Below are 23791 nucleotides of genomic sequence, written 5' to 3'. Positions count from 1 at the left end.
TGCAAGTCAGGATGACTTCAGAAAGGGGCTGAAGTAGGGAAAGGTGGGCTTTGTATGATTGGCCCAGGGGGCCGCCCCTTCTAGACATCCTTGTGCTTTGTTAAGGCGGGGTCACAATCTGCAGCCCCACCCCCCACTCCTGCTCTGTGTGCCTGGCCCTGTGCCGGAAACAGACGTGGACACAGACACGTGGAGCTGAATTAGACCCCAGTCTCTTTTGGGTCTGGTGGGAGAGGCACCTAAGGAAACAAATACAGCTGGGCAAGTCCTTCAAAGGTGGCAGATCAGGTTGGGTGGAAGTTTCTACTACTGATTCCTACAGTCCACAGATGTCTTTTTGAGCAATTCCTCTGGGTCAAGCCTTGTTCTAGGTGTGGAGCCACAGCAATGAGCAAAACGGAAAGAGAGCCCTGTCCCCTGGAGCTGACAGCATAGTGCCTGGCAAAAGTACAGATGTGCTGGTTGGAGGATTGGTGAGTGGTGAGGGGTGTGGCCAGAAGACAGAGTGTGGGTAGAGTATGAAAGGATGGTTTGGAGGCGGGGTTAAGGAGGATGAAGGCCAGGACCAGAACTCCAACTTTACGCTGTGGGCAGTGGGGAGCCATGTGGGTGTGGGTGAGGAAGAGTCAGACTTAAGGGACGAAAAGATCACTCCAGCAGATATGGACATCAGAGAGAAGAAGACACAGTGGTCCCCAAAGGAGGCACTAGGGCAGCTGTGCCCATTAGTGTTCCATGTGCTGGAGCCATGTGAGCATGTGTAAAGGGATGAGTCTCAGTATAGGAGTGTGTGTGTGTAGGAGTGATGGAGTGTGTATGTGTATCTATAAAAAGATAGTAATTGTATAGATTATTGTGTGTCTTCTGGGACAGCTTTGTGTGGCAGAAGACTCTTGGGGTTTGTAGAAAATAGGGGGCAGATATCGAGGTGTGCCAAGGCCTGAGTCCCCTGGACCTCAGCCCATATGGGAGTTGGTGGTCCTGGACTAGTCTAGCAACCCACTCCAGTATTCTTGCCTAGAGAATCCTGTGGACAGAGGAGCCTGGTGGGCTGCATAGAGTCGCATAGAGTCGGACACGACTGAAGCGACTTAGCAGCAGCAGCAGGACTAGTCTAGACTAGAATCCTCCAGGCTCCCTTCCCCCTCTAAGGTCATGGAGCTGGCCATCTGCTGCAGAGAAGACAAATGTGTATGCAGATAACATGGGGATGGATGAGACCTGTGGTTGGCCACCCCGCCAACCCTTGTCCCTTGAGCCTGAGTTCACTCAGCCTATGCACTTTCCCACTCAGAGCTGCTGTGGAGGCTCTGGGAGCTGGCCCTACCTGCTCTGAACCCAGATCCACATTGTCCCCAGCACCTGCCTGTGGCCAGATCCTTTCTCTGTAGGGGTCACCCCCACATCTGGGGCCAGTGCCTGTGGACACCCACAGCTGACCTGGGCTAGTGACATGAGCAGCACCTCTGTTAAGTGTGAATTTGAGTACACACAGACTCACACATTTGCACATACATTTATACATGAATGCATCTATGGGCCATATATGGACACTTGTGCACACGCACAACTGTACATATATACTTGCATGTGTTCATACACACTCATACCTGTGTACACATACCTGTCTGCACACACATATATGCATATTTCTGTAGATACATATCTCTGTACACATACATGAGTTCAGCTCTACCATGGAAGCACTGTACATCCTTACAGATACAAAGTTACAAACCTGTACTCTGCCTCTTCTGCCGTCACCCACATCATGCTCACAGCCTGTGTGCACGCACACACTGTGTGCACACACCAGCGCTAACCAGTGGCTCACCAGGGTGTGCCCTCTCTGGGCTGAAGCACTGAGGGCGGGCTCTAGCTGGATGCACAACCCGCAGGGATGTCAATTCCTCCAAGATGCCTCTCAGATTGTCCCCTGGCAGGGCCCCTGGGGTGGTGGAGCTCCCTTTAAGTCCATGGGCTCCACCTCCAGTCACAGAGAGACTGAACCTCGCACACTGCCTCCTGAGAAGCCCCCATGTTGGGATCTGGCCCTTCCTCACAGTCCTTGGGCTTAGCATGCCCGGGCAGGCCTACCTGCCCCAGAGAGCTGCCTTCTGCTGGCTAGGCCTCCCTGGACACTGCCTTCCTCCACCTGAACTGCCTGAGTCCTCAGAGAGAACCAGGCCAAACTTCACAGAGCCAGAGCCCTGCCTGAGGTCACCCAGCACTTCAGACAGGGCTTGGCTTGAACCTGAGGCTTCCAGGAGTCTGACCACACTCAGCAACTAGAGGATAGATGCATGTCATGTGCACAGATGGGCTCCTGGAAGCCAGACACGTGGTCATGGGGGATGGGAGCAGATTTGGGGTCTTGAGGGTCTGCTTGCATCACACCCTGAAATGGAGAGATGGCAAGTAGGAAAGTCTGCTCTTCAGACCCAGATGAGGAAGTGCTTTGTAAGCGCAGTGTCCAGAGAGGGGTCATTATTAGGAATAGAGACAGGCTGGTTCTTGGACAGGGCCTGAGGTTGAGAGGCCCAGTACTCAGACTGACAGACTCTCAGCTGAGAAACCTTGTCCTAAAATACCCAGTCTGAAGTAGCTGGACCCCTGGACAGCTTAGTGTGACCTGTAAGGTGGGGAGATGAAAAGAGGTGGCTGCGGGTCTGGGTTAGGCACCCCTAAAACTGAGCTTCCTCACGGCAGAGGTGAGCATAGGGCTCAGGGCCTGGGAGTATAGGACCCTGACTGCATTCTTGGGGACAACAGGAGAGCTGGGAAAATTAAATTTTCTCTCATGCCTTTCCTTAAGAGACAGCATGAATATAAAGCACAGATTGGAGCCAGATGGCCTAGGTTTGACTTTTGGCTCTACTACATACTAACTCTGTGACTGTGGGCAAGTTACTTAGTCTCTCTGTGCCTCAGTTTTCCTCATCTGTTAAATGTGACTAATAATGGGTCCTGCCTTCTAGTACTGTTGAGAAGACAAACTATGAGGCACAGAGTAAGTGCTCAGCAAATGTTAAAGCCCAAGAGATGCTGGCTGTGCCAGGCCAGGGTTGGCCCTTGACTCTGGAGTCTGAGATAACCTCTCCGGAAGAACAAATAGCTCTGGCCTGTGGCTGTAACAGATGTCTCCTGGATACCTTGTCCTACCTGCACTGTCTGGAGCCCAGGATTGAGTTGATAGTAGATGCTCAGGATTTACCAAGAGATTTGTGTACTGGTTTCAGACTCAGTCCTTATAATAGCCCTTACATTGGTCACCCCCGTAACAGAGCAAGAAGCTGAGGCCAAAAAAAAAAGAGAAAGGAGGCCTTCTCTTTTTGGTCAGAACCTTTGCACATCTTAGCCCATGTAATATTTTCTACAGCATTAATAAGTAGGACAAATCGCCCCCAGTCTGAAGATGCAGTAAAAAACACTGACTTGGCCTGTATTACTTGGTGACAAAGGAGTTCCCCATCCCTCCCTGTGCCCCTAGACATGACTCCTAGGAAAGATGCAAGAAAGGGGACCCAGAGGACTAAGGTAGCATCCAGGGAAGGCCTACTGGAGAAGATGGGCATCTGACTGGCCCCTGAAAGATAAGCAGGCCCAGAGGGCATTGGGGTTGGGGTGGTTGAGTGAAGGCCTGAAGGTGAGAATGAGTCTGTCACCCAGCCAATAGAGAAGGCAGCATAAATTTAAGGAATGGTGGTGAGAGGGTCAAAGCTGAAACAACAAGTTGGATCTAAGTTATAGAGGGTCTGCCATGTCAGGCTGAGGGTTTGGGCTTTACTGTGCTGCCAGCAGGGAGTCACTGAAGGTGTGTGAGCAGGGGAAGAGGTATGTCCAGAGCTGGGCCACAGAAAGAGAGGTGAGAGAACTCTTGGCTCCCCCTGAGCTGATGGCACAGCTGGGGCTCTGCTCAGCCTGTGTGCCTGGTGCCTGGACTGTGTCCAGGACTGGGTTCAATGACTCAACCTTGAGGAAATCACCCCCCAGGGAGAAAGGACCCAGATGAATCAGGCCAGTAAGGTGGGGAGCTGGGAAGCTGGGGGTTCACTGAGTCACCCTCCAAGAGGGGCCAGGGGGGTGGGGGATAAGGGGAGAGTTGCAGAAAGAGGGGACTGCAGTGCAGTGGGAAGGATTCAGGTCAGACCACAGCGAGGGATGTCAGGGGACTCTGGCTGCCTTCCCACCATTGTGGGGTTGATTCTCCTGGCAATCTTGTGAAAGTGATGGGAAAACTGAAGCCCAGAAACCAACCGGGGAGGGGATCGGACCAAGGTCATGCAGTAAGCAGCTAGCTGGCAAAGGCAAAGAGAGACCCAAAAACATCCCTCAGTCCAGACACGTCCCACCGCCTCAGCCGTCCTGGTGCCAAGCGGAGGCTAGGAATGGGGTGGGTCCAGGCAGGGAGTTAGCCCAGCTGACCCCTTCCCCCTCGAAACCCCCCCACACCCCGCACAGATGGCAAATCGGGCCGGGCCGCGCTGCCACGATGGGACAGCAGAGGGCGCAGGAGCGTCACGGCTGCCGCAGGCGCCTGAGCACAGAGGCCGCTCTGCGGAGAACTGCGCTCCGAGCTCGCAAGTCCCACCGCGGAACCGTGGACTGTGTGGCCCTGGGGCCTGCACCCTCTCCGGCTTGCGGGGACGCCCACGCAGACCTACCTGCCCAGTGCTGGGGGCCCAGTGCCCCTACCCTCGATTCAGGAATGGGGCGCCTATCTATCTGTGCGCTCGCGTGTCGGTGCGCACGTGTCTCCCTCCTAGATTTGCTACTGCTCCCAGAGCCTGTCCGACTCCGAGCGACCTCTAAAATTTTCCCTCATTCCCTCTATTTTCCTGGAAGAAAAGCAAGCCCAGGATTCCATGTGTCGTGCCAGTGGTCCCTTCCCTTCTATCTCCCCTTGCGGACCGCCCTCCACTCCCTCACTGCACTGGTCTCTCTGCCTTGGGGCTGTGGCCCGGCTCCAGGACTTTATAAGTAAGTGGTGGGGGAGAGGATGTGATCAGACAGGAGAGGGGCTCAGAGAGGCGACCCCTGAGAGGAAGTGAAAGGAGTGGCGGAGGAGCAGGAGAAGGGAGCGAAGGCAGAAAGCCGGCTACCTGGAGAGGGATCCCAGTAGGGAACAAGCCGGAAGAATCTTGAGAGCCGAGAGATAAGGGAAGTGACAGCTGGTGGGGGGCTCTGATGGGGGTCCGAAGATCGGACAAGCTGAGAGGTGCTGTCCACGGATGCGCGGAGGTGGGCGGGGCCGGGCCGGTCGAGGGGCGGTTAGGGGCGGGGCCAGGCCGTCGAGGGGCGGGGACGTGGGCGGTTCGGGGCGGGGCCGGAGCGGACACTCGCGCGGACCCGGCGAAGCTGTCGCGGACGCGCCGACCGAGCGCAGCGGCCGGGCCGGCGGGCGGGCGGGCGGGCTGCTGCGAGCATGGTCCTGGTGCTGCACCACATCCTCATCGCTGTTGTCCAATTCTTCAGGCGGGGCCAGCAGGTCTTCCTCAAGCCGGACGAGCCGCCGCCACCGCCGCAGCCATGCGCCGACAGCCTGCAGGTAGGGAGCCGGGGCCCGCTCTGGGCACGAGGGGAACCGGGTGCTGGGTGAGCGCCCGGCCCGGTCCTCCGCTGAGCGTGCTGTCGCCGGCCCCACGGTCCACCCTGCTCCTCAACCCTCCTAGGGTGATGAAACCCCCACCCCCACCCCCCGCCCCAGTTGTGAGTCCCACTTCTGTGCTGGGATTGCAGCCCATACAAAGAGACCTTGAATGCCCAGCTCACAGTTCAAAACCTCATGCCAGACTCTGAACCCGTTTCAGATCTGGGACTCCCACCCCAAGCACTGAACTCCCAATCCACGGTGGGACCCCCTGGCACACCCAAGAATTCTGCCGGAGCCCGGAACCCCCTGACTCCCATAATAGTAGAGGACCCCTGCCCATATCCCTAGACCCCCAATATATTTTCAGATTCCAGATATACCCAGAACGCTTGAATCCCAACTCTCAGCCAGGACCGCACCTTAGAGCTGGAGCCTCACCTCACGCCCCTGAGCCCCTACTCCACAGCCTCATCTATGCCCCCATCCAGGTTCCTACTCAAACATCTGGACTCAGTCCTCACACGAGACCCCACCCCTGAGGCTAAATGCCCTTTCCATCTCGGTTTCTCTCTTCTTCTCTGCAGGTTCCCCCTCCCACTCTGTTCCTGCTTTCCCTCCTCCCTCCTGTATGAGAGATCTTAGTCTTTTCTGGCTTGTTTCACCCTCTCCTCTTGTTTCTCTCTGGGTATGTTGGCTCCAGTTTATTCTCTGGTTTCTTTTCTGGCTTCTCCTAATCTTTCTGGGCATCCTCTCTCTCTGCCCCTGTTTCTCTCCTGTTTGGTCTCTCTTGCCCATGTGCCCACTTCTCTTGGTCTGCCCATCACTTCTCCAATTTCTCCAGGTTTCTATCTTTGTTCTAGGGCCTTTCCATGTGGTCATCCTTCCCCTTCTGTCAGCCTCTGATTTTGGGTGGTGAGGGGACTGGCTCAGAATGCCAGGCCAGTGTCCCCAGAGCCTCCACCCCTCCCCATGTTGTCATGGTGTGGGTGCTGGTAGAAGGGGCTAAACATAGAGCACACAGCCCTTGGGCGGTGCCCAGGGATTTAAGGCGGGTGGGGATCATGCAGTGGGGCACTGGGGTTCACATGATGAACGATGAGTATATGGCATTGCATGGCTCGTGCAGCTGGGGAGGCTGAGTTGTGAGTGTGGAGTGGTAGCTGTTTAAGTGACTGTTGCCTGTGTGGGGAGCTTATGTGTACAAGGTTGTGTGTCTGTCTTCATAGAGTGGAGTAGTTGTAGGGTCCACTTACACAGGGGACTGTGTGTATATCTATGTTATAAACTGTTGTATGTAACCAGGAAAAGCCACTGCAGGGCCCCAATGAAAGGTTTTACTGGATGTCTTACTTGAAGAGGGTGGGGAGAGGGCCGCTGTGAATGTGTGAGTGTGTTTGCAGCCAAGGTGACTGGCTTCAAGTCACCAAGTTACATCCTGGAGTTGGTCAGGAAATATATTGGGACATGTGTGTTGGTGTTTGAGTGTCATATGTCTATGTGATGGCTGTTGGTACAACTCTCGGTAAGAAAGAGTGCAGTGGCCAGGGCCTAGGGGTCCAAGGCAAAGACTTGTTGACTAAGTGTATGTGAGTATGTGCACACACAAGTGTATGTGGGGAGGAGGCAGTGTGCAGGCAGTACTGTCTGTGCTAAGGAGCTGTGTGTGCCCATAATCATGTGATATTTTGTTGTGACGTTAGATGTGCACATTATTTATGCAGGGTGTGTCTGTGTCTGGTGGTGTGTGTGTATTGAATTTAATTGGATGTGTGTGTGCTTGGAGAGGTGAGTGTAGGGTGTGAGAGGTGCATGTGGGAGGTTGAGTGTGAGTGTGGTGTGAAGCGTAGGTGTGTGAGCTGGATGACTTTTCTGTGTGATGTGGATTATGTGATCTTTTCTCCCTATGAGCTGTTTATGTATGAAGGATATCCAGGGAGCAAGGGTATGTGTGGGGGTGAGGCAGTGTGGAGGCCTGTGGAGGGTGCTACAGGGTGTGAGGGAGTGTGTGTATAAGATGTTTGGGGTGAAGAACAAGGTGTGTGATGTTCAAGTGTGCAAAATACAGCAGGTGTCCCAAAAATGTGTGTGTGTGCGGAGGGCTTGACTGCCATCCTATCCTTGCTTTCCTCCCTGTTGGGTCCAAGGAGATGCCCAAGCCAGGCTGCCTCTACCCTTTGCCCTTCATCCTCCTCGCTTTCACCAGGGCCTTTGTCTTGGGTTTCCGGTCGAGCAGGCGCTGGACAGGCGGGCGGCGGGTGATGTTGAGGTCCAGGAACCTTTGTTTTTTTCCTCTTAGCCTGTCTCATGTTTGGGGCCGGGATTGAAAGGGGTGGAGAGAGGATGCACGTGTCTCGGGGTCACTGTGTTTCACTACCAGCTCACAGTGTTCTGCAGAGGGTGGAGGTCCAGGCACAGGTACTGAGGGCTGGGTGGTATCCCCTGTGGCGCCTTCTTGGCACAAGAGCAGCTGGGGCCAGGCTTGGAGTTGGGTGGTTTGCCAACCATGAGGTCTTAGTCCCGAGCATGGCACAGTGCCCTTCCTGCTCACGTCATCTCTGGGGTGCTGAGCAGCCCTGTTCCCTCTTCTGTAGGCTGGCTGGTCCTCTTCCCTTCTCTGTGTGGTGCCCGGAGAGGGTTCCTGGGCTGGGAGACAACCAAGAAGACCTCAACCAATCTCTACTCATTGACCCCACATCTGATGGGGGGATAGTTCCTGTCTGCCTAGGGCTTTAATCTAAAAAAGGAGGCCAGATCACACCTTCGGGGACCTTCTCATTTGATGGACCCAGTAGAGGATCCAGGTCATATTCTCCAGAGAAAGCTATGGGGAAACCTTAGTGGGCAGCTTTGCAAAAGGGACTCTAGAGCAGGAAAAGACAGGACTCCTGGTGGTTGGGAGCCAGAGAGATCATCAGAGTCAGTCAGGGGAAGGGGCTTAGGGCCACTGCCTCAGCACCACATTCCAGAAGGTTCTCTGAAGTGAGTGAGCTTGAGCTGAGCCTTGGAGAGGATGTAGAGAAATATAGCCTAAGGCTGAGGAAGATTCTGGCCCAACTGGAAGAAAGGGATCTTGAAGGCTGTTGAACATTCCCAAGCAATACTGTCTGACTTCAGATGGCCATCTCTGGGCCTCCTCCCTTCTCAAGTTTTCACATCTGGCCCATCCCGATTGTCTTTGGCCAGAATCATCATTGTCAGTATCTTCATCATCTGCTTTAGGCACCTCTTTCCAGATTCCAAGCTCCTTTCACAAATGTCTCCTTTAACAGATGAGCTCATTCCATTGTCTGAAAGCATTTATTGAGCACCTGCTAGGCCACAGGCAGGCACGGTGTTAAGTGCTGAGGGTATAGCAGTGACCAAACAGGCCTCATGGGGCTCCCACTTTCTGTGTCTAAGGAACCCCGTCTTTGTGGCCCATCCAGCCCTGGGCAGACGGCTCTCTTTCTGTGTTTTCCCACAGCCTGATGTCCACTTGATGTGCTCCAGGCAGGCATCCCATGGTGCTGGGGTCTGGCTCCCACTAGAACATGAGCTCTTCAGAGGCTGGGTGGGATCTGCCCATCCCATGTGTCCTGACCTGAGCTTAGCATAGTCCAGATGCTCATAATGATTATCAGAGGTCCCAACCCCCTGTAGGGTTGGCAGCCCTGCTGCCATCTAGGGAAACTGAGGCCTAGAGTGGGGAGGTCTTTAGGGAGCCTCCTCTTAAGACCCTCTTTTGCCCAGTGTTGCCAGAGACCAAGAGAGGTCAGGTGACTTGTGCAGGTTTCACAGCAAGGTGGCAGGGCTGGTCCTAGAATACAGCTCTCTGGCTGCCAGGCTGGGCTCTGGCCCCAGCACCATGCTGCTCCCTGGCTGGCCTCCGGGCTGCCTGTGGCGGGTAAATGATTATTAATGACCCCCCTGGCAAGGAGACAGGAAACATTTCCCGACCACAGCTGGGGACCTGCTCCCTGCCAGCCCCAGCCATCCATACCCGCCCTGGCCATGGGTCAGCATTGATGTTATCACCATGCTGCCTTGGCCTTCTGTCTGTCTTCCTGCCCATCTGACTCCCAACTCCCTTTCCTCTAAGGGATAAAGGACAAGACGGAACAGAGATTTCTCTTTCACATCTCTGTCTCCAATTTGCTTCATCTCCACCTTCTCCCTTGCCCCTAACCAGCTGGAAGTATTCTCTCCTCCAGGAAGTCTTCCCTGAATGCACCACCATCCCCTTCTTCCAGTGGCCTTGTCCTGGGCTCTGGTCACTGAATCTCCCTCATTGCAGACTCTGGTCTCACTCTGATGGTTTGCTCTGATGGTCCTAAGGCTGGGCTGGTGACTTCCTGTGTGGCCTGTCCTCAACTGCTGTCTTAGGACTGACACGTGAAGTATTGTCCCAGATGCTTCCTCCACGAAGTCCCCAGCCCAGCCCAGGGACTCTCACTTCCTCTGACTATCCCAGTGCTCCCTGTCCGTGCCACAACTGTGTACTGCCAGGCCTTTATGAGCACCTACTATGTGCCCAACAGAGATGGTAGGTAGAGAGAACACAGTGCAGACCTTAAACTTCAGCCACACATTGCCCCAAGTCTGAGCAACAAGGCATCTGCCTCTTGGCAGGTGGACAGACCCAGGTACCAGGGCCGATGGTGGTCAGGTGATGGGGTGATGGAGGGGCACAGACAAAGATGGATGCTGATAGATTGTGTGGGGAGGGCAACGCTGGAGAGAAACTTGGGGGCCGTGGTGGGACAGGGCAGGGGCCCCTAATTCAGCCCAAAGTTGCAGGGAGGGCAAGTTGGGGAGCTTCCAGGAGGGAGTATATCTAAAGCGGGAGCTGAGGGATGAGCCAGGAGAAAGTTCTGGACAGAGAGAAGGAGAGAATGTGAAGGCTTGCTGGTGACAGACAGAGGGAGGGAAGCATTCTGTGGCGCTGGGTGCTGGACTGCCAGAGAGGCTGAGTGATGGGATGGCTGGGGGGAGGGGTGCTGCTGAAGCATCAGGAGATGAGGCTGGTGAGGCTGGCAGGGGCCAAATTGTGCAGGACTTTTATGCCATGTCAAGGAATTTGGACTTTCTCCAGAGGGAACTGGGCACCAGGAGAAGAGTTGAAAACAGGACAGTGACTGCTCAGACCTGTGTGTTCCTAAGCTCCCTGGGCCAGGGGTGGGGAGCTCATAGATGGGGTGAGGTGGGAGGCTGGGGCAGTTCCTTCAGATGCGGGATGATGAAGCTGAACAGAGAAAAGCCTGAGTTGGAGAGGAGGGGACAGAGGGGCAGAGGTGGAGGAGGAAGCCGGTCAGCTGTAGGAGAGAAGAGAGAGAGCCACCATGGGGTCTGGGTGGCCAAGTGAGGGAAGACAGGGTTTGAGAGCACATGCCTGGGCCTGGGTCAGGGCCCTCCATGGAGCAGGAGGTCTCAGGATGGCTTCCCAGGTTAGGAGGTTTGAGGCTAAACAGAGACCAGGAGACCTGGATTCCACTGAGGGTTTCCACATCTTTGTCTGTAGTGTGGGGACTCGGGATCTGCCCTGGGCAAAGAGTATTCCACATTCAAAAATTAAAACAATCTGTAAAATGTAACATTTAATAAAATTCAAATTCAAAAATATACGAGTACATTCAAAAATGAGTTAAAATGTAAATTTATGAAAATGCTAAGCATACATCCGTGATGGTTCTAATATCAACTGTATGCCTTCACTGCTTCCCACCCTTTTGGATCCAGCTCCCTTGAAGCTACTGCTCTGGTGTGGCCTCTGGTGTGGCCGGACACCGGCCCTGGGGCGGGGTAGGGGGTGGTCTAGGACCTTCTGGCCTCTCGTTCAGGGCACCTCCGCTGGGAAGCCTGCTATCTGGCTGGTGGTTTCCTGTGGCAGGCATTTTGCTTTTCCTGTCCATCACCTTGAGGGACTTGACCCCTTGAACTTCATCCATTTGGGGGAGGGGGGATGGTGAGGGAGTTTCAGGAACCGAGGGTGAGGGGTCGGAGAGAAGAGGTGCCTGCTTTAGGACCCAGTAGGGATAGGGTGGGAAGTGGGGGAGGAGGGATGGGACAGGGGTGGGGCTGGGGGGTTGGGGCTGGGAGGCAGGAGATGTGAGCAAAGCTAAAAGAACAGCATTATTCCAACTTGAATATCTGTATTTCCTAATGTAAAAGTTGCACCATTTCTGGAAGACCAGATGTTGAGGTCCCATCTTACAATCTCAGGACTGGGCATTGCTTGGCTCCTACTGTCCAGTGATATTGCATAGCACCACTTTTTAGACTGCATCTTCTCACCTGTAAAAAGAGGAAGTCGGGTGAGATGAGCTCTCAGGAGCATCTGGCATTGTCAGTTTGTGGGGTTTCTGCTTTTCATGGCTTTCAGCTCCCAGCCAGGGCTGTGTGGATGCCTGGCTGTGTGGTTCTGACATTCTGTGACTTTAAGATGCTGAGACTCTAGGAGCCGAAGAAGCAGACTTTCTGTGATTCTAAGATTCTAGGATTTGATGATTCAATGATTCTAAATGGGGTTTCTGGGAAGAGCTGCAACCACCTGCCTTGTTAATGTTGATGTTCAGTTATTAAAAACATAGCAAGAAGCAATGGAGACAGCTTGGGGCCAGGGGCAGCCCCCACCCCCAGGGAGGGAGTGGAAGACGGGCTGGGTTGGCAGTTAGTGGGGAAGGAGGCTCTCTCAGTCTGGGTTGCACAGACCGTTTCTTCTGCACCAGCAGAACTGGTGTACCTGCACATGCGAGATCCACCACTCCCTAAGCTTTCAGGGTAAGGGGTCATTTCCTTCATCCCTCTGTCCCTAATCATTTCAGACTAGGGCAAAGAGAGGAATGCCCTTTCCTCCCAATCCCTAAAGCCTGTGGGAGAAATGTCCACAGTGGAGGAAGGAGAGGCCTGCTCACCCCCACCCACTCCTTCCCTGGCAGCCCCGGCCTGAGGGGGAAAACAGGACATGAACACTTCCTGGACACAGACATGGGAATGCACGAAGCTCTGCCTGTGAGGCTCAAGTACAAAGGACCTCCGACTGGGGCAGAGGCCAAGCAGCTAGAGAGACATTGTGGGCATCGGTCAGGGACCCATCAGCACCCCTTGAGGACAGGCCCAGGAGGGAGGACCCTGTTTGTGCCCTGGGGGTGACTGTGAGGACTTAAGGAAGGGAGGTCCCAGGCTAGGGGGCCTGAAGGGCTAATGAGTGATGGGGGCTCAGGCCGCCAGCCCAGCACAAGGCCAGCTCATTGGTCCAGCAGCTCGTTGCCTCTTGGGTTGTGCACAGTCTCAGCACCCACACCAGAGGTGGTGAAAGAACCTCCAGGTGGGGGAGAAAGATCTCAGCCCTCTAGACAGCCCTCCCTGGCTGGGTCCCTCAGAGCTCAGTACTGCTGTCCAAGACCCAGCCGGGTGGGTTCACGGATCCAGTGACAGAGGCTGGGAGCCAGACCCATCACACAGCATAGCAGGGCCTGAAAGTACAGGCAGGACTTGGGTCAGGGGGAGGGCACTTTTGTCTGTCACCTGCCATCTTTCTCCTCCCACAGGCCAGGAGGCAGGTGGGGTGGCGATAATTGCTTGTTGTCATCTAAGAGGCTACATGGTCTACCACAGCCTGTCTTGGCCCTGAGGCTAGGGTCCCCAGCAGGGAATCCCTCCCCAGCTGCCCGACCCACAAGTGGCCTCCCTGGGGTTCTCCTCCCTCGTCTTCCTGCTGCCACGCCCCTCACTCTCCTCTGCTTCTCCTTGGGCTCTCTCCCCATCCCTATAAGTTTCTGTCTCTGGCCATCTTTGTATGTCAGTCTCTCCAGAAGATTGTTAGACTTGGAAGGGCCCTAGGAGATCATTAGATCCACCCCTTTTATTCCTCAGGTGAGGAAGGTAGCTCAGAGAGGGGAGGGTCCTGTCTGAGGTTGCACAGTAGGCTATAGCGGAGCCCAGGTCATGGAGGCACAGTCTTGGCATCAGGCATCTAGGGTTTCAGGACTGCCTGTGTCATGGCTAACCCGACAGGCTTCTCTCCTCAGGTCTGAGCTGTTCTGCCTTTTTTTCCTTTGCCCTCTTCTCTGCTGCCTGGCTGATGCCTACCTTGGGCAGACACTGCCCATGGGACACAGACCAGAGCCTAGGACTCTATGACTGGGGTGCACACCCATGCACACATGGACAGTTGCAACTGTATATAAGTCCCAGGTGCAAACCTCTATCACGTAGTTAGGAACTGGAACCTAGTTTCCTTCCTGTGAGGCACTGCACATCTCCTCCAGGAAGCCCCCGGGGACTTCTCTGCAGAGTCCCTTTCCCGCCAGTCCCTTTGTGATAACTGAGTTCTGTTGAGCCTAGGTTCCTCCTCTGTGACCCCAAGGGCATGGCTGAGTCTCCCTCTGGCCCTGGAGCCCCTCCTTCAGTGTTCCCTCCTTCTGTCTCGGGAGGGCTCGGCTTCCTGTGGCTGGGTGGGGAGAGTCCTGAGGTCCCCAGAGAACAGTGGGACAATGGGGAGGCGGTGACAGATGAGACATTGCGTCTTTCCCAAAGTAGGCTCCACCCTACCCTGACCTCCTGGCCGGTGTCTGGGGCACAGCCTTGGCCTGTGGGCCTCTTAGGACTAGGGTCCTGGGCTGACCGTCCCCCTCCCCCTCCCTCTCAGGTGCAGAGGTCACAGCATCAGAGCTCCTGACCCAGCAGCAGCTCTCTAATTGGAAAGCTGTGGAGTCTTGGTCCCCAAGGTGGCAGCAGCATATTAACAGGATGGTGTAGACTCCTGGGACCTCTGGTAGGGGTGAGCTGGACTGCCCTGAGTAGGAAGGTGATAAACATGAAGTTTGGGGTAGGATTATGGCGGCACTGTGAATGCCTAGCTGAGACTCCCACCCCCAATCCTGTCCACCTTCCCTGTGCTTGAGCTGGGTGACGGGGAACCGGAGGGCATGGGGCAGGAGCCTCTCCAGGGAGTGGTGGAGAACCTCGGTGCAGTTAGAATTGAGTGAAACTAGCACTGCCTCTTCTCAGGTGGGGGAGGGGGCTGTCCCAGGGCAACTCAGTGGTGGCAGTGGGTGGACCATCGGAGCCCAGGGTGGAAAAGTAGGCTTAGGCTTGTGGACAAAGGGATGGGCCCTTAGGTCAGACACTTATCTTGGCCCGCGTCATTTCCTCTGCCGGACATGGCTGGGTTAGTGGGGTCATCACACAGAGGGAAGGAACAGGCCGAGCCAACGCACATGAGGCCCTGCAATAGACTCAGGCACATGGGCGACCTTGTCACGCCCTGGGCTGCAGTCAGTCCCCCATCGAGGCCCAGCCATGGAGCCACAGTCACCTTGGGAGATGGCGCCGTCTAGACCATCACCCCCTCAGCCCCTAGACCCAGGCATCCTTGGCAACACTCGGGCCCAGCTGAAGGCACTGCTGAGGAGGGAGACCCCACAGGACACAGGGACACGTGGGACAAGCAGACACTCTGCCAGAGCCCCACCACCACAAGCGTCCACACACCAGGTGCGGCTACTGTCACCCCGAGGGTGACCCAAGGAGAACCACGGATTCCAGCAGGTGTCCAGAGCCTGAGTGAGATGAAAGGAGCACCAGGCAGGGAACCCAGAAGTGCCCCCCGCCCCCACCCCGCGCTGACTTGTGCCCTCCCCCCCAGCTCACTGAGTGCCCGAGGCTGTTTATTTCCTAGCAGGGATGGGTGTCTCATCCCCACCCGCTCCCCCTCCCCACCACACGCTTGCCAAGCTGCCAAATCAAATCAGCCCCTGCGCTCGCGCCAGGCGGGCACGGCGGCCAGCAGCTGACGGGAACGAAGCCAGGCTCAGAATATCCCGCCGCCTGTGCCTGTCCGATGCCTGGGTGCGCTTGTGGGTGGGGGTGGGGAGGGACAGCCGGCCCCTGGGCAGCGCCTCCCAGAGTGGATCTGATTCTGGATGCCCCCCTGGGTGGTGGGCTACCATGAACGAGTGAGCAGGTCCTGGTGTGTCTTCCAGCCCATGAGGAGCTGTGGGATAGAGCTGATAGGATGCAGGTTGGGGGTCTGATGGGAGGCCAGACGTCTGGGCAGTGGGCTGGGCTTGAGGACTCACATGTATGATCCCATTCACTTCCCAGCAACCCCAGCTGGGAGCCCAGCCCAGTGGCTGTGAGCTGGACAAGACACACCCCATTTTATAGACGGGAAGCTGAGGCTCAGACAGCAGAGTGAAGGGAGAGAAGCAGGAGGGGTAACAGTGTGGTCATGTCCACCCCTGAGGAGCCCCAGGCTGAAGGAAAGAGCTTGGCTCTATTCTCAGAGTTGAGGGACTGAGAATACACCACAGCCAGATGCGCCCATGGGAAGCAGGGGCCATCAAAGGCTCTGTGGAGGAGGCCGCCTATGGGAGACAGGAGGTCCCAGGTCTGCTGGGAGATGGTGGAGGGGCAGCCTGGGGAGACGGGGGAGGGCCTGGCCGGCCTCAGCCCCTGGCTTTCTTGTCTCTGCAGCCAGCCGGGACCTCCTTGCACAGGAGCCAGTGCCCCCGGGGAGTGGAGACTGCACACTGCAGGTGAGAGCTCAGCGGAGGCAGGGAGGACTGGGGTGGGCTTCGGGGTGGGGGGTGGGGGGCGCAGGCTGAGGGTCAGTCTAAGCGCTACCCCACCCCTGGGAGGACTGGGAGGCTGGAGCTGAATCCCAGCCCCACCCCCTCCGGCCTAGGATCACCCCAGACCAAGACCACCTCTCCTTCCCTATTCCTGCCCAGAGTTCCCTCCCCATGAGGATTCACCCTCCTCCGGAGTCACCTGGGTGTCACTGGGGCTCCTCCCTCATCCTCCCCACCCTCACCCAACAATTCCCTGTTGATTCTCTGCCCTGAGTATCTGGTGAACTCCTCTCCAGCTCTCCCACTGCCTGCCCTGGTCTGGGACAGGTCATCTTTCCCCTGGATGGCTCACTGGCTGTCTCCTCTCAGTTGCCCCCCTTCTCCAAGTGGCTGCCAGAAACATCTTTCTAACACACAAGCCTGAACTTGTTACTTTTCAGCTTGAAAGTTCTCCATGCTCCCCCTCCCCCTGCTCCCTCTGCAGCCCCAGCCAGGTCACAGTCCCTCCTTCATTCACTCCTGCCTCCCTAGCACCACTCCGGCTGGCCTCTTCCCCCTTCAGCTTCCCAAATCCTTCTGGGCTCAGCTCTAGCCTCACTTCCTCCAGGAAGCCCTCCCTGCCTTTCACGCTCCCTCCTCTGAGCTCTCCTGCTTTGGCTGTCAGCTGCTGGGACATTCTGCTGCCTGTGCCATTAGCACCCTATTTTCTCCGTCTTGTGACTGGGATGTCTCCTGCTCTGAAATGTGAGCACCCTGAGCCTAGGGATGTGCCTTGTTCATTTCTGAGTCTCCCACCACCCTCCAAAGGGTGCCTGAGGAGGGCTCAGCAAACGCCTTTCCTTTGAGATGAGGGGTGCCATCTCAGTCCCTGACCATGCCTTTGCGGAGGCCTCATAGGAAATGTCAAGTGTCCATGGGATCCTGAGTCACAGTGGGGTGGGCTGGGGTTGGTGAAGGTTGGCACAGAGGAGGGGTGTGTGTGAGATCAGAGAACCTTGGATGAGCCTCCCCTGTGCCCCGGGGGTCTGGCTGAGAGGAAAGGGAGACTGTAGTTGTATCAGCCCCTCCTCTGGGCCAGGAGCTGTAGATCCACTTCCCTGTTTAATCCCCACAACCTCCTTGGAAGGCAGGGGCTGTGATTCTTCTACTTAGGGGAAGCTGAGGCCCAGCGGGGTCACACAGGGAGTGAAACGGAGGCAGAGCTGAAAGAGGACCTATGTCATGTATTCAACCCTGGCTCTCTCCCTGCCCTTGGGTGAGATGGCCGAAGATGCCCACGCGGGGCCTGGTGCCCAGTGGAGTCAGCATGGGCTCACTGCTGGGACACAGAGCCCAGCCCTGAGGATGTGTCTGCAGCTGGGTGCTAGGCAAGGAGAGAGGGGGGACCTGGAGAGTCATTATTAATTTATTTCTGGCCGTGGCATTCCCCATAGGGCGGGGGCTCCCCCAGGAGCTGGGACAGATGGTGTTCCTGGGAGCCAGCAGTGTCTCAGCAGCCGCTGCCACCCGCCAGGAAAGACTGGATTTGTCATCCTCCCAGGAAGCTGAGAGGGGAGAGGACTTTGGAGAAGCTGAGCCTGTCCTGGGCGATGGGAGCGGGGCTGCAAGGACAGGAGCCGGGCCCAGGCTTCTCGTTTCTTTCTCTGTGCACAGTCCCCTCTCCCTTGGCCCTTGGCCCTGCTCCCTGCAAGTTCAAGTTCTGCCTCCTTCCTCATCCCACGAGGCTTCCCCAGATCATCCCTATTTGTTCCTGCTGCCTTTTCTTTGCCTAGGTCCTGCTGCCCCCTCTCTCAGCCCAAAGATATGGGCTATGAGGCCCCCCGGGTCTCAGTTCTTTCCCTCCAGTCCCACACCCATCACGGAGATAGCAGGTGTCTGCATGGCCTCTGAGCAGTGCCTGCTGTGTTTCTGGGTTCACTTAGCACCCCTTCCCGAGTGCCTGGGCCCATGCTCAGCCCTGCTGGAAAGAGACAGTTTGCTGCCCCTGGGGACCCCCTAACACAGAAAGGCTAGGACTGGAGAGAGTAGGAACCCTAGGGTGTGGCTCAAACTATTGGGACCCCTGGAGGGAAAGAGGGATGGGAGACTGATGAGGAGCCTCCTGTGAAGGTGGAGCCGGAGGAGGTGAATGCACTCATCCAGTGGACAGACCATGGGGTCAGGTGGGCATGAGTTCAAGTACCAGCTTCACCACTTCCTAGGGTTGTGATGTTGGGCCAGCCCCTTAACCAACCTGAGCATCAGTTCCCTCACCTGTCAAAAGGGGATAAGAAGCTTCACCATCATTGGGCATAATCACTATTATTGGATGTAATAATCAAGGCAGGCCTGTTGGGAGAAGTTACAAAGATAGTATGTGTGAGGTGCCTGCCCCAGGCCTGGCCCGCAGAGAGTCCCCAGAGGGAGTTGGAAGCCTCCCTGCTTCCCTTAAGGGTGAGATCCTTGGAGCCAGGTCTAGATGGCTCTGCTTTGTGAGACCGGGTACCCCACGGGGCTGGGTGGGCATAGCTCATTCTCCTCCTGCTGGCAGTACAACAGCCACGAGAGCAGGACTGCTGGCTCTCATGCCCTCCCAACGGGTGTCTGTTCAGCACACCTTCTTCGGATGGCTCCCTGGCCCCTGTGCCAGCTGGCTGGCTTGGAGGAGGGGCTCTTCAGGCACCATCTGGAATCCTCCTTCAGCACCAGGGCCATTACTCTCTCTGGATGTCAGGGCTGAGGCAGTTCAAGCAGTGAGCTGAGCACTCTGGGTGAATGCCCTCTCTGTGCTGGCTCTCAGGGCCCAGACGAGGGTTAAGAAACCCAGCTGGGGCAGGGGCTGGGAAGAGGCAGACATGAATAAGTGCATGGGTATCCACACCAAGCACCCTAGTGCTCTGCCCAGCACTGGCTCCTCTATGGCTTCCCACTGGATAAGGAAAGACCACACCTTTGCCATGGCATTGCCAGCTGTACCTGCTGGACCCCTTCGTGTCCACCCCTTGCCCCCAGACATGGCAGTGCTCACTTCCAGGACACCTGCTCTTCCCGACCTCCCCGACTTTCTTCACAATGACGCCTCTCTCTGAAATGCCTTTCCCTTTTTCCTCTACCTATTCCTTTTGGCACTAGTAGTAAAGAATCCACCTGCCAATGCATGAGACAAGAGACTCAGGTTTGATCCCTGGGTCGAGAAGATCCCCTGGAAAAGAGCATGGCAACCCACTCCAGTATTCTTGCCTGGAGAATCCCATGGACAGTGGAGCCTGGTGGGCTACAGCCCACAGGGTCGCAAAGAGTTGAACAAGACTGAAGCGACTTAGCATGTAGGCACACACGCGCTCCTTTTTCAAACCCCAGATTAGATGCTACCTCCTTTGTGAAGTCCTCTCAGATTTCTCCCTCCACCTCAGGTCAAGTTGGCCTCCACCCGCCTCCTGGGCACTCATACCTCCAAGCTTACCTGAACTTACAGTCAGACAACTTGTTACACCATGTGATTATATATCCTTTCGCATGTAGTTTTAAGTATCTGGCTGGTAGGAGCCAAGGCTGAGTCTTCTTAGTCTCTCCTGGGCTCATGTGGGGCCTGGCATAGGCCTGGTATATAGTAGGTGCACAATAAATGCTTCTTGATCGAACGAGAGTGTCTATGAGAGGTGAAGTAGTTCTTAGAACTGTATTGCTGTATTGGGTATAGTCTTGGAGACTTCCTGGAGGGGGCACCTTGGAACTTTGAAGGATGAGGAGGGTTAAAGTCAGTGACTAATGAGACCAGAGATCAGCTGGATAGTTAGGGAGGTCCACGTGGCTAGCTTCTGAGAGGACCCTCTGAGGGCAATAAGGATGGGGACCAAGCACACAAAGAAGCCTGGAGCAAGGATGTAGAGGGGGCTGCAGGAGCCTGGCTCTGTGCTGAGAACCCAGCTCCAAAAACCTCTTCGCCCTTGGGTCCTGGTCTGAGGAATGCTTGATCTCCGAGTCTAGAGTGAGGCTGAGGTCAGCAATGGTGAATAAGTGGGCCCTGGTGGTGGGCTAGCCATAGGCAGGGGCATGAGCCAGGGTGGTGCTGTTGGGTAGGATTGCTATGGGGGTTGGAAAAGGCTTCGAGGGTGAGAGGAGCAGCTTGTGCAAGGGCATGTGGGTAGGATGCCCCTGGGTCTGCACGAGAGAAGGCCGACATGTCAGTGGAGCCCAGGTTACTGTGCCGGGAGCATTGGGGTGAGGCTGGAGGGGCTGCTGCAGGCAGCTCTTCCCATGCTCGTATTTAAGATTCTGGGAGACCTGCCAGCCTCCTCCTGGATTCAGCACATCAGGAGCAAGTGGCCTCAAAGCTGCCCCACGGCCCGCAGGGAGCCGCTGCCAACAAGTTGGCCATAGCATCTGGTGTCCACGGGGGCCCCCAGGCCCTGCCATCTGTCTGCGCCCACCTGTCGGGCTGCACAGGCCCAGGGTGTGCAGGGACCTGGGCCAGGGAGGCGATCTCAGCTGCCACCCCAGCCTGTCTGTCTGTCTGTCCATCCATCTGTCCACATCCCTGACTGACCAAGGACGAGGCAGAGATGGACAGACGCAAGTCCTGCCGTCGGAGAAGCCTAGTCTGCAGGGGCAGGCATCAAGCACCAGGCATTTACACCCAGGGAAGACACAGCTGAGCCTGGGCCAGACTAGTGGGCCGGCCAAGGCCCCAGGTGGTCCCCTCAAGTGCTTGAAATGGAGGCTCAGAGGAGGTGGGGACTGGCTCCAACGCAGACAGCAGGTCAAGGCTGATGCTGGGCCAGATGCTGTGGCCCCGGGGCTGGACGAGGCTCCTCTGGCTGGCCCCACCCCCACCACCCTGCCTGGCCCTTGGCTGTAAACACAGAGAGAACAAGTTCCGTTTCCCGGGAAATATTTATCTCAGGCCGTGCGGGGAGCGTGCGCTGGCCTCCTCCTGTCCTTCCTGTGGGCTGGCCTGGGGCAGGAGGTGAGGGGGCTTGGTGGCCTTGGGGGGCAATCTGTGGGGCCCCCGAAGGCTGAGCCAGGAAGGGTGCGCCCTGCGTCTCCCACCGGAGCTGGAGTCTGAATGCCGGTTTCCCCGGGGAGAGGAGGCAGCTGATAGGAGAGAAGCCGCCGCATAACCTTGCCTCTGTCACGTTCCTATTTTCATCCCTGTCAACCCATCTCCTCTGGTTCCTGCCTCCAAGCCTTTGCTCCTGTCTGCTTCCCCTACCTGGGATGCCGTTTCTTCCACTTCCTTGTAGGTCCCAGCTCTCAGCTGGCTTCCTCTGGGAAGTTTACCCTGACTCCCTAACCCCCTAACCCTTTGTCCTCCACTGCCCAGGAGCCTGTCCTTCTGTTCCGGCTTCCAGCAGCTTCAGACTGAGCCCCACAAATCAGCGAAGGTCTTGTCCCAAGCTGCTCAGACAGTCCAGACAGCTGTGTCCAGGCTGCCCAAGAGTCCCCTTCCTGGGAAACATAGGTCTGGGGCCCCTGGGGGTGAGGCAGGGCCCAGAGGTCAACTTTCAGTGATTCAGGACAAGCCCAGGCACACGGGGGAGCCAGGCTGATTGAACGGGGTGTGGGGGAATCCCAGCAAGGATGGGGGCAGGTAGAGGGGCCCCAGGTCCCTGCCGGGGGTGGGGGCAACTCTTGGGCTTTAGGCTGTGTATCCCTGACGCGGGCCCTGACAGCAGGAAATCCTTGAAAGAACAGGCAGTGGCTGAGGACTCTGAGCACAACAACAGGAAACAGCCTTGACATGGGGCAGCAGCTCTGGTGATGGGACCTGGTGGGGTGGGGGTGGGGGCAGCGTGTGGGTCCCAGGGTGATGCCGAGGGTGACTCTGAGACACTGACAATGGGGCAGCGGGGGTTCTGCTGTGTGACGCTGAGTTTGTGAAATCATGGGATACTGTGTGGAGAGTGGGTGAGTCACTGAGTGTGACACTCAATGACACACACCAAATGTGTGACTCCAAAATAGTGATACCAAATGTGTGACACCACTTGTCCAAGACTGTGTGAGACAGTGGACGTGCTACTGATGGCGTGACCCTGTGATATTGATTGTGTGATGCTGAGTGATACCAAGTGTGACACTGAGGGTGTGACACCGTGAGGATCAAACATGTAAACACAGATGAGTGACACTGCAGTAACAAGTGTGGTCCTGAGTTTGGGGGCTCAAGTGTCTGACACTGAATTGTCAGTGTGGGCCCCAGGCATATAGGGAGGCTGAGTGTGCAACCAAGGGTGTAACACAGAGTGACACTGTGTGTGAAAACCGGCATGTGATACTGGGCAATCCTGTAATGCTTGTGACAGTATGAGCTGTTAGCACACAGTCCTGTGTAAAATGCTGTCATGGGAAGACCCTGATGGGTTCAGGCAGGGAAGTGACATGGTCTAATTTATGATTTTGAACGAGTCTATACTCTTGTTGCAGAGTGTATGATGGGGAACCAGTTGGAGGGGCTGAGAGGAGGTAGGCAGAGAGTTGAAGGCTATTGTAGCTACCCAGGCTGGAGATGGTGGTGCCTGGGCTAAGGGGAGGGCAGAAGAGTTGGAGAAAAATGAACAAACTTTGGAGATATTTGCAGGTAGAAATGACAGAACTTGCTGATGAATCAGAGGATGAACCAGAATGAAAAAAGGAGAATGGCTCCCAGGTTTCTGATTTGAAGAACCAAGGGATGGTTGGTAGCGATGTTACTGGGAAAGGCGTGGGGTGGGAGAGGACAAGCAGACAGAAATTGACAGACCTGTTTCTGATGTAAGTCAAACATCCAGGTGATGGGCAGCTGAGGCCAGGCTGGGGATATATTTGCGAGCCAGCAGGTAGGGCTGATTTATTAAACCACAGACCTGGCTGGGATGACCTAGGGAGAGACATAGTGAGAGAAGAGGTGAGGACTGAGGACTGAACCCTGAGGTGAAGAGCTGCAGCGAGACAGAGCAGGAGCGGCCAGGGAGGTGGAGGAGACCAGATGGGGTGAAGCTGGAAGTCAGGGAGCGGGAGAGGTTCAACAGGGTGAGATGCTGCCAAGCTGTCAGGTAAAGTGGGAACAGGGAGATCATTCTGGGCTGGGCCACGTGCTCAACTGAGCCAGAGAAGAACCCTGTCGGTGACAGGGTGGGGCCAGAAGCCAGATGGCCTGGGCAGGTGGTGAGTGGCTGTGAAGACAGAGCGTAGTCAGTCCTCTGGAGACCTTTGGCTGTGAAGGGATGCAGAGAGGACGTGTGGTTGCTCCAAAGGGGTGTGAGGTCAAGGGAGAGTACAATTTTTTCTTATTATGGAATATTTTAAACACACAATGCTTGGGAGAATAATACAATAAGCTGGTCATACACCCATCACCCAAATATAACGGTCATTAAGATTTAGACATATTTAGTTCATCGATCCCTCCTTTTTATTTTCATTTTCCTTTCTTGAAATATTTTGAATTGTGGTAAAATATCCATAATATAAAATTGACCATCTTAACTATTATTAAATAGAGAGTTCAGTGGTGTTAAGTACATTCGCAGGGATGTGCAACCATTTTCCAGAACATTTTCCATTTTGCAAAACTGAAACTTAGGCCCATTAAACAACTCCCTCTCCCTCTAGCCCCAGGTAACCACCATTCCGTTTTCTGTCTCTATGAATCTGACTCTCCTAGGTATCTCATATGAATGGAATC

General features: G+C 55.8%; 1 protein-coding gene across 14 annotated transcripts in view; it reads left to right on the top strand.

Moving 5' to 3' along the window:
* The window catches only part of PDE2A (phosphodiesterase 2A), a 98220-nt gene that overhangs the window by 25592 nt on the left and 48837 nt on the right, over positions 1 to 23791 (top strand). For 2 of the 14 annotated variants that reach the window (XM_081539485.1, XM_081539488.1), the window contains exons 4-6: positions 372 to 473; positions 5476 to 5548; positions 16049 to 16110. In XM_081539485.1, the coding sequence (XP_081395611.1) occupies positions 5530 to 5548; positions 16049 to 16110 (81 nt within the window). In that variant the 5' untranslated portion in view covers positions 372 to 473; positions 5476 to 5529. Of the gene's footprint in view, positions 1 to 177; positions 474 to 5296; positions 5549 to 16048; positions 16111 to 23791 lie in introns of those variants that run through there. The other 12 variants (XM_081539484.1, XM_081539487.1, XM_081539483.1 and 9 more) reach the window with 10 other exon arrangements.

Source organism: Giraffa tippelskirchi, chromosome 11, assembly GCF_054371585.1.
Source record: "Giraffa tippelskirchi isolate mGirTip1 chromosome 11, T2T-mGirTip1v1.2.pri, whole genome shotgun sequence".
Lineage (NCBI taxonomy): Eukaryota > Metazoa > Chordata > Mammalia > Artiodactyla > Giraffidae > Giraffa > Giraffa tippelskirchi.
The sequence above is the reverse complement of the archived record's forward strand: the minus strand, read 5'-3'. Positions and strand labels throughout refer to the sequence as shown.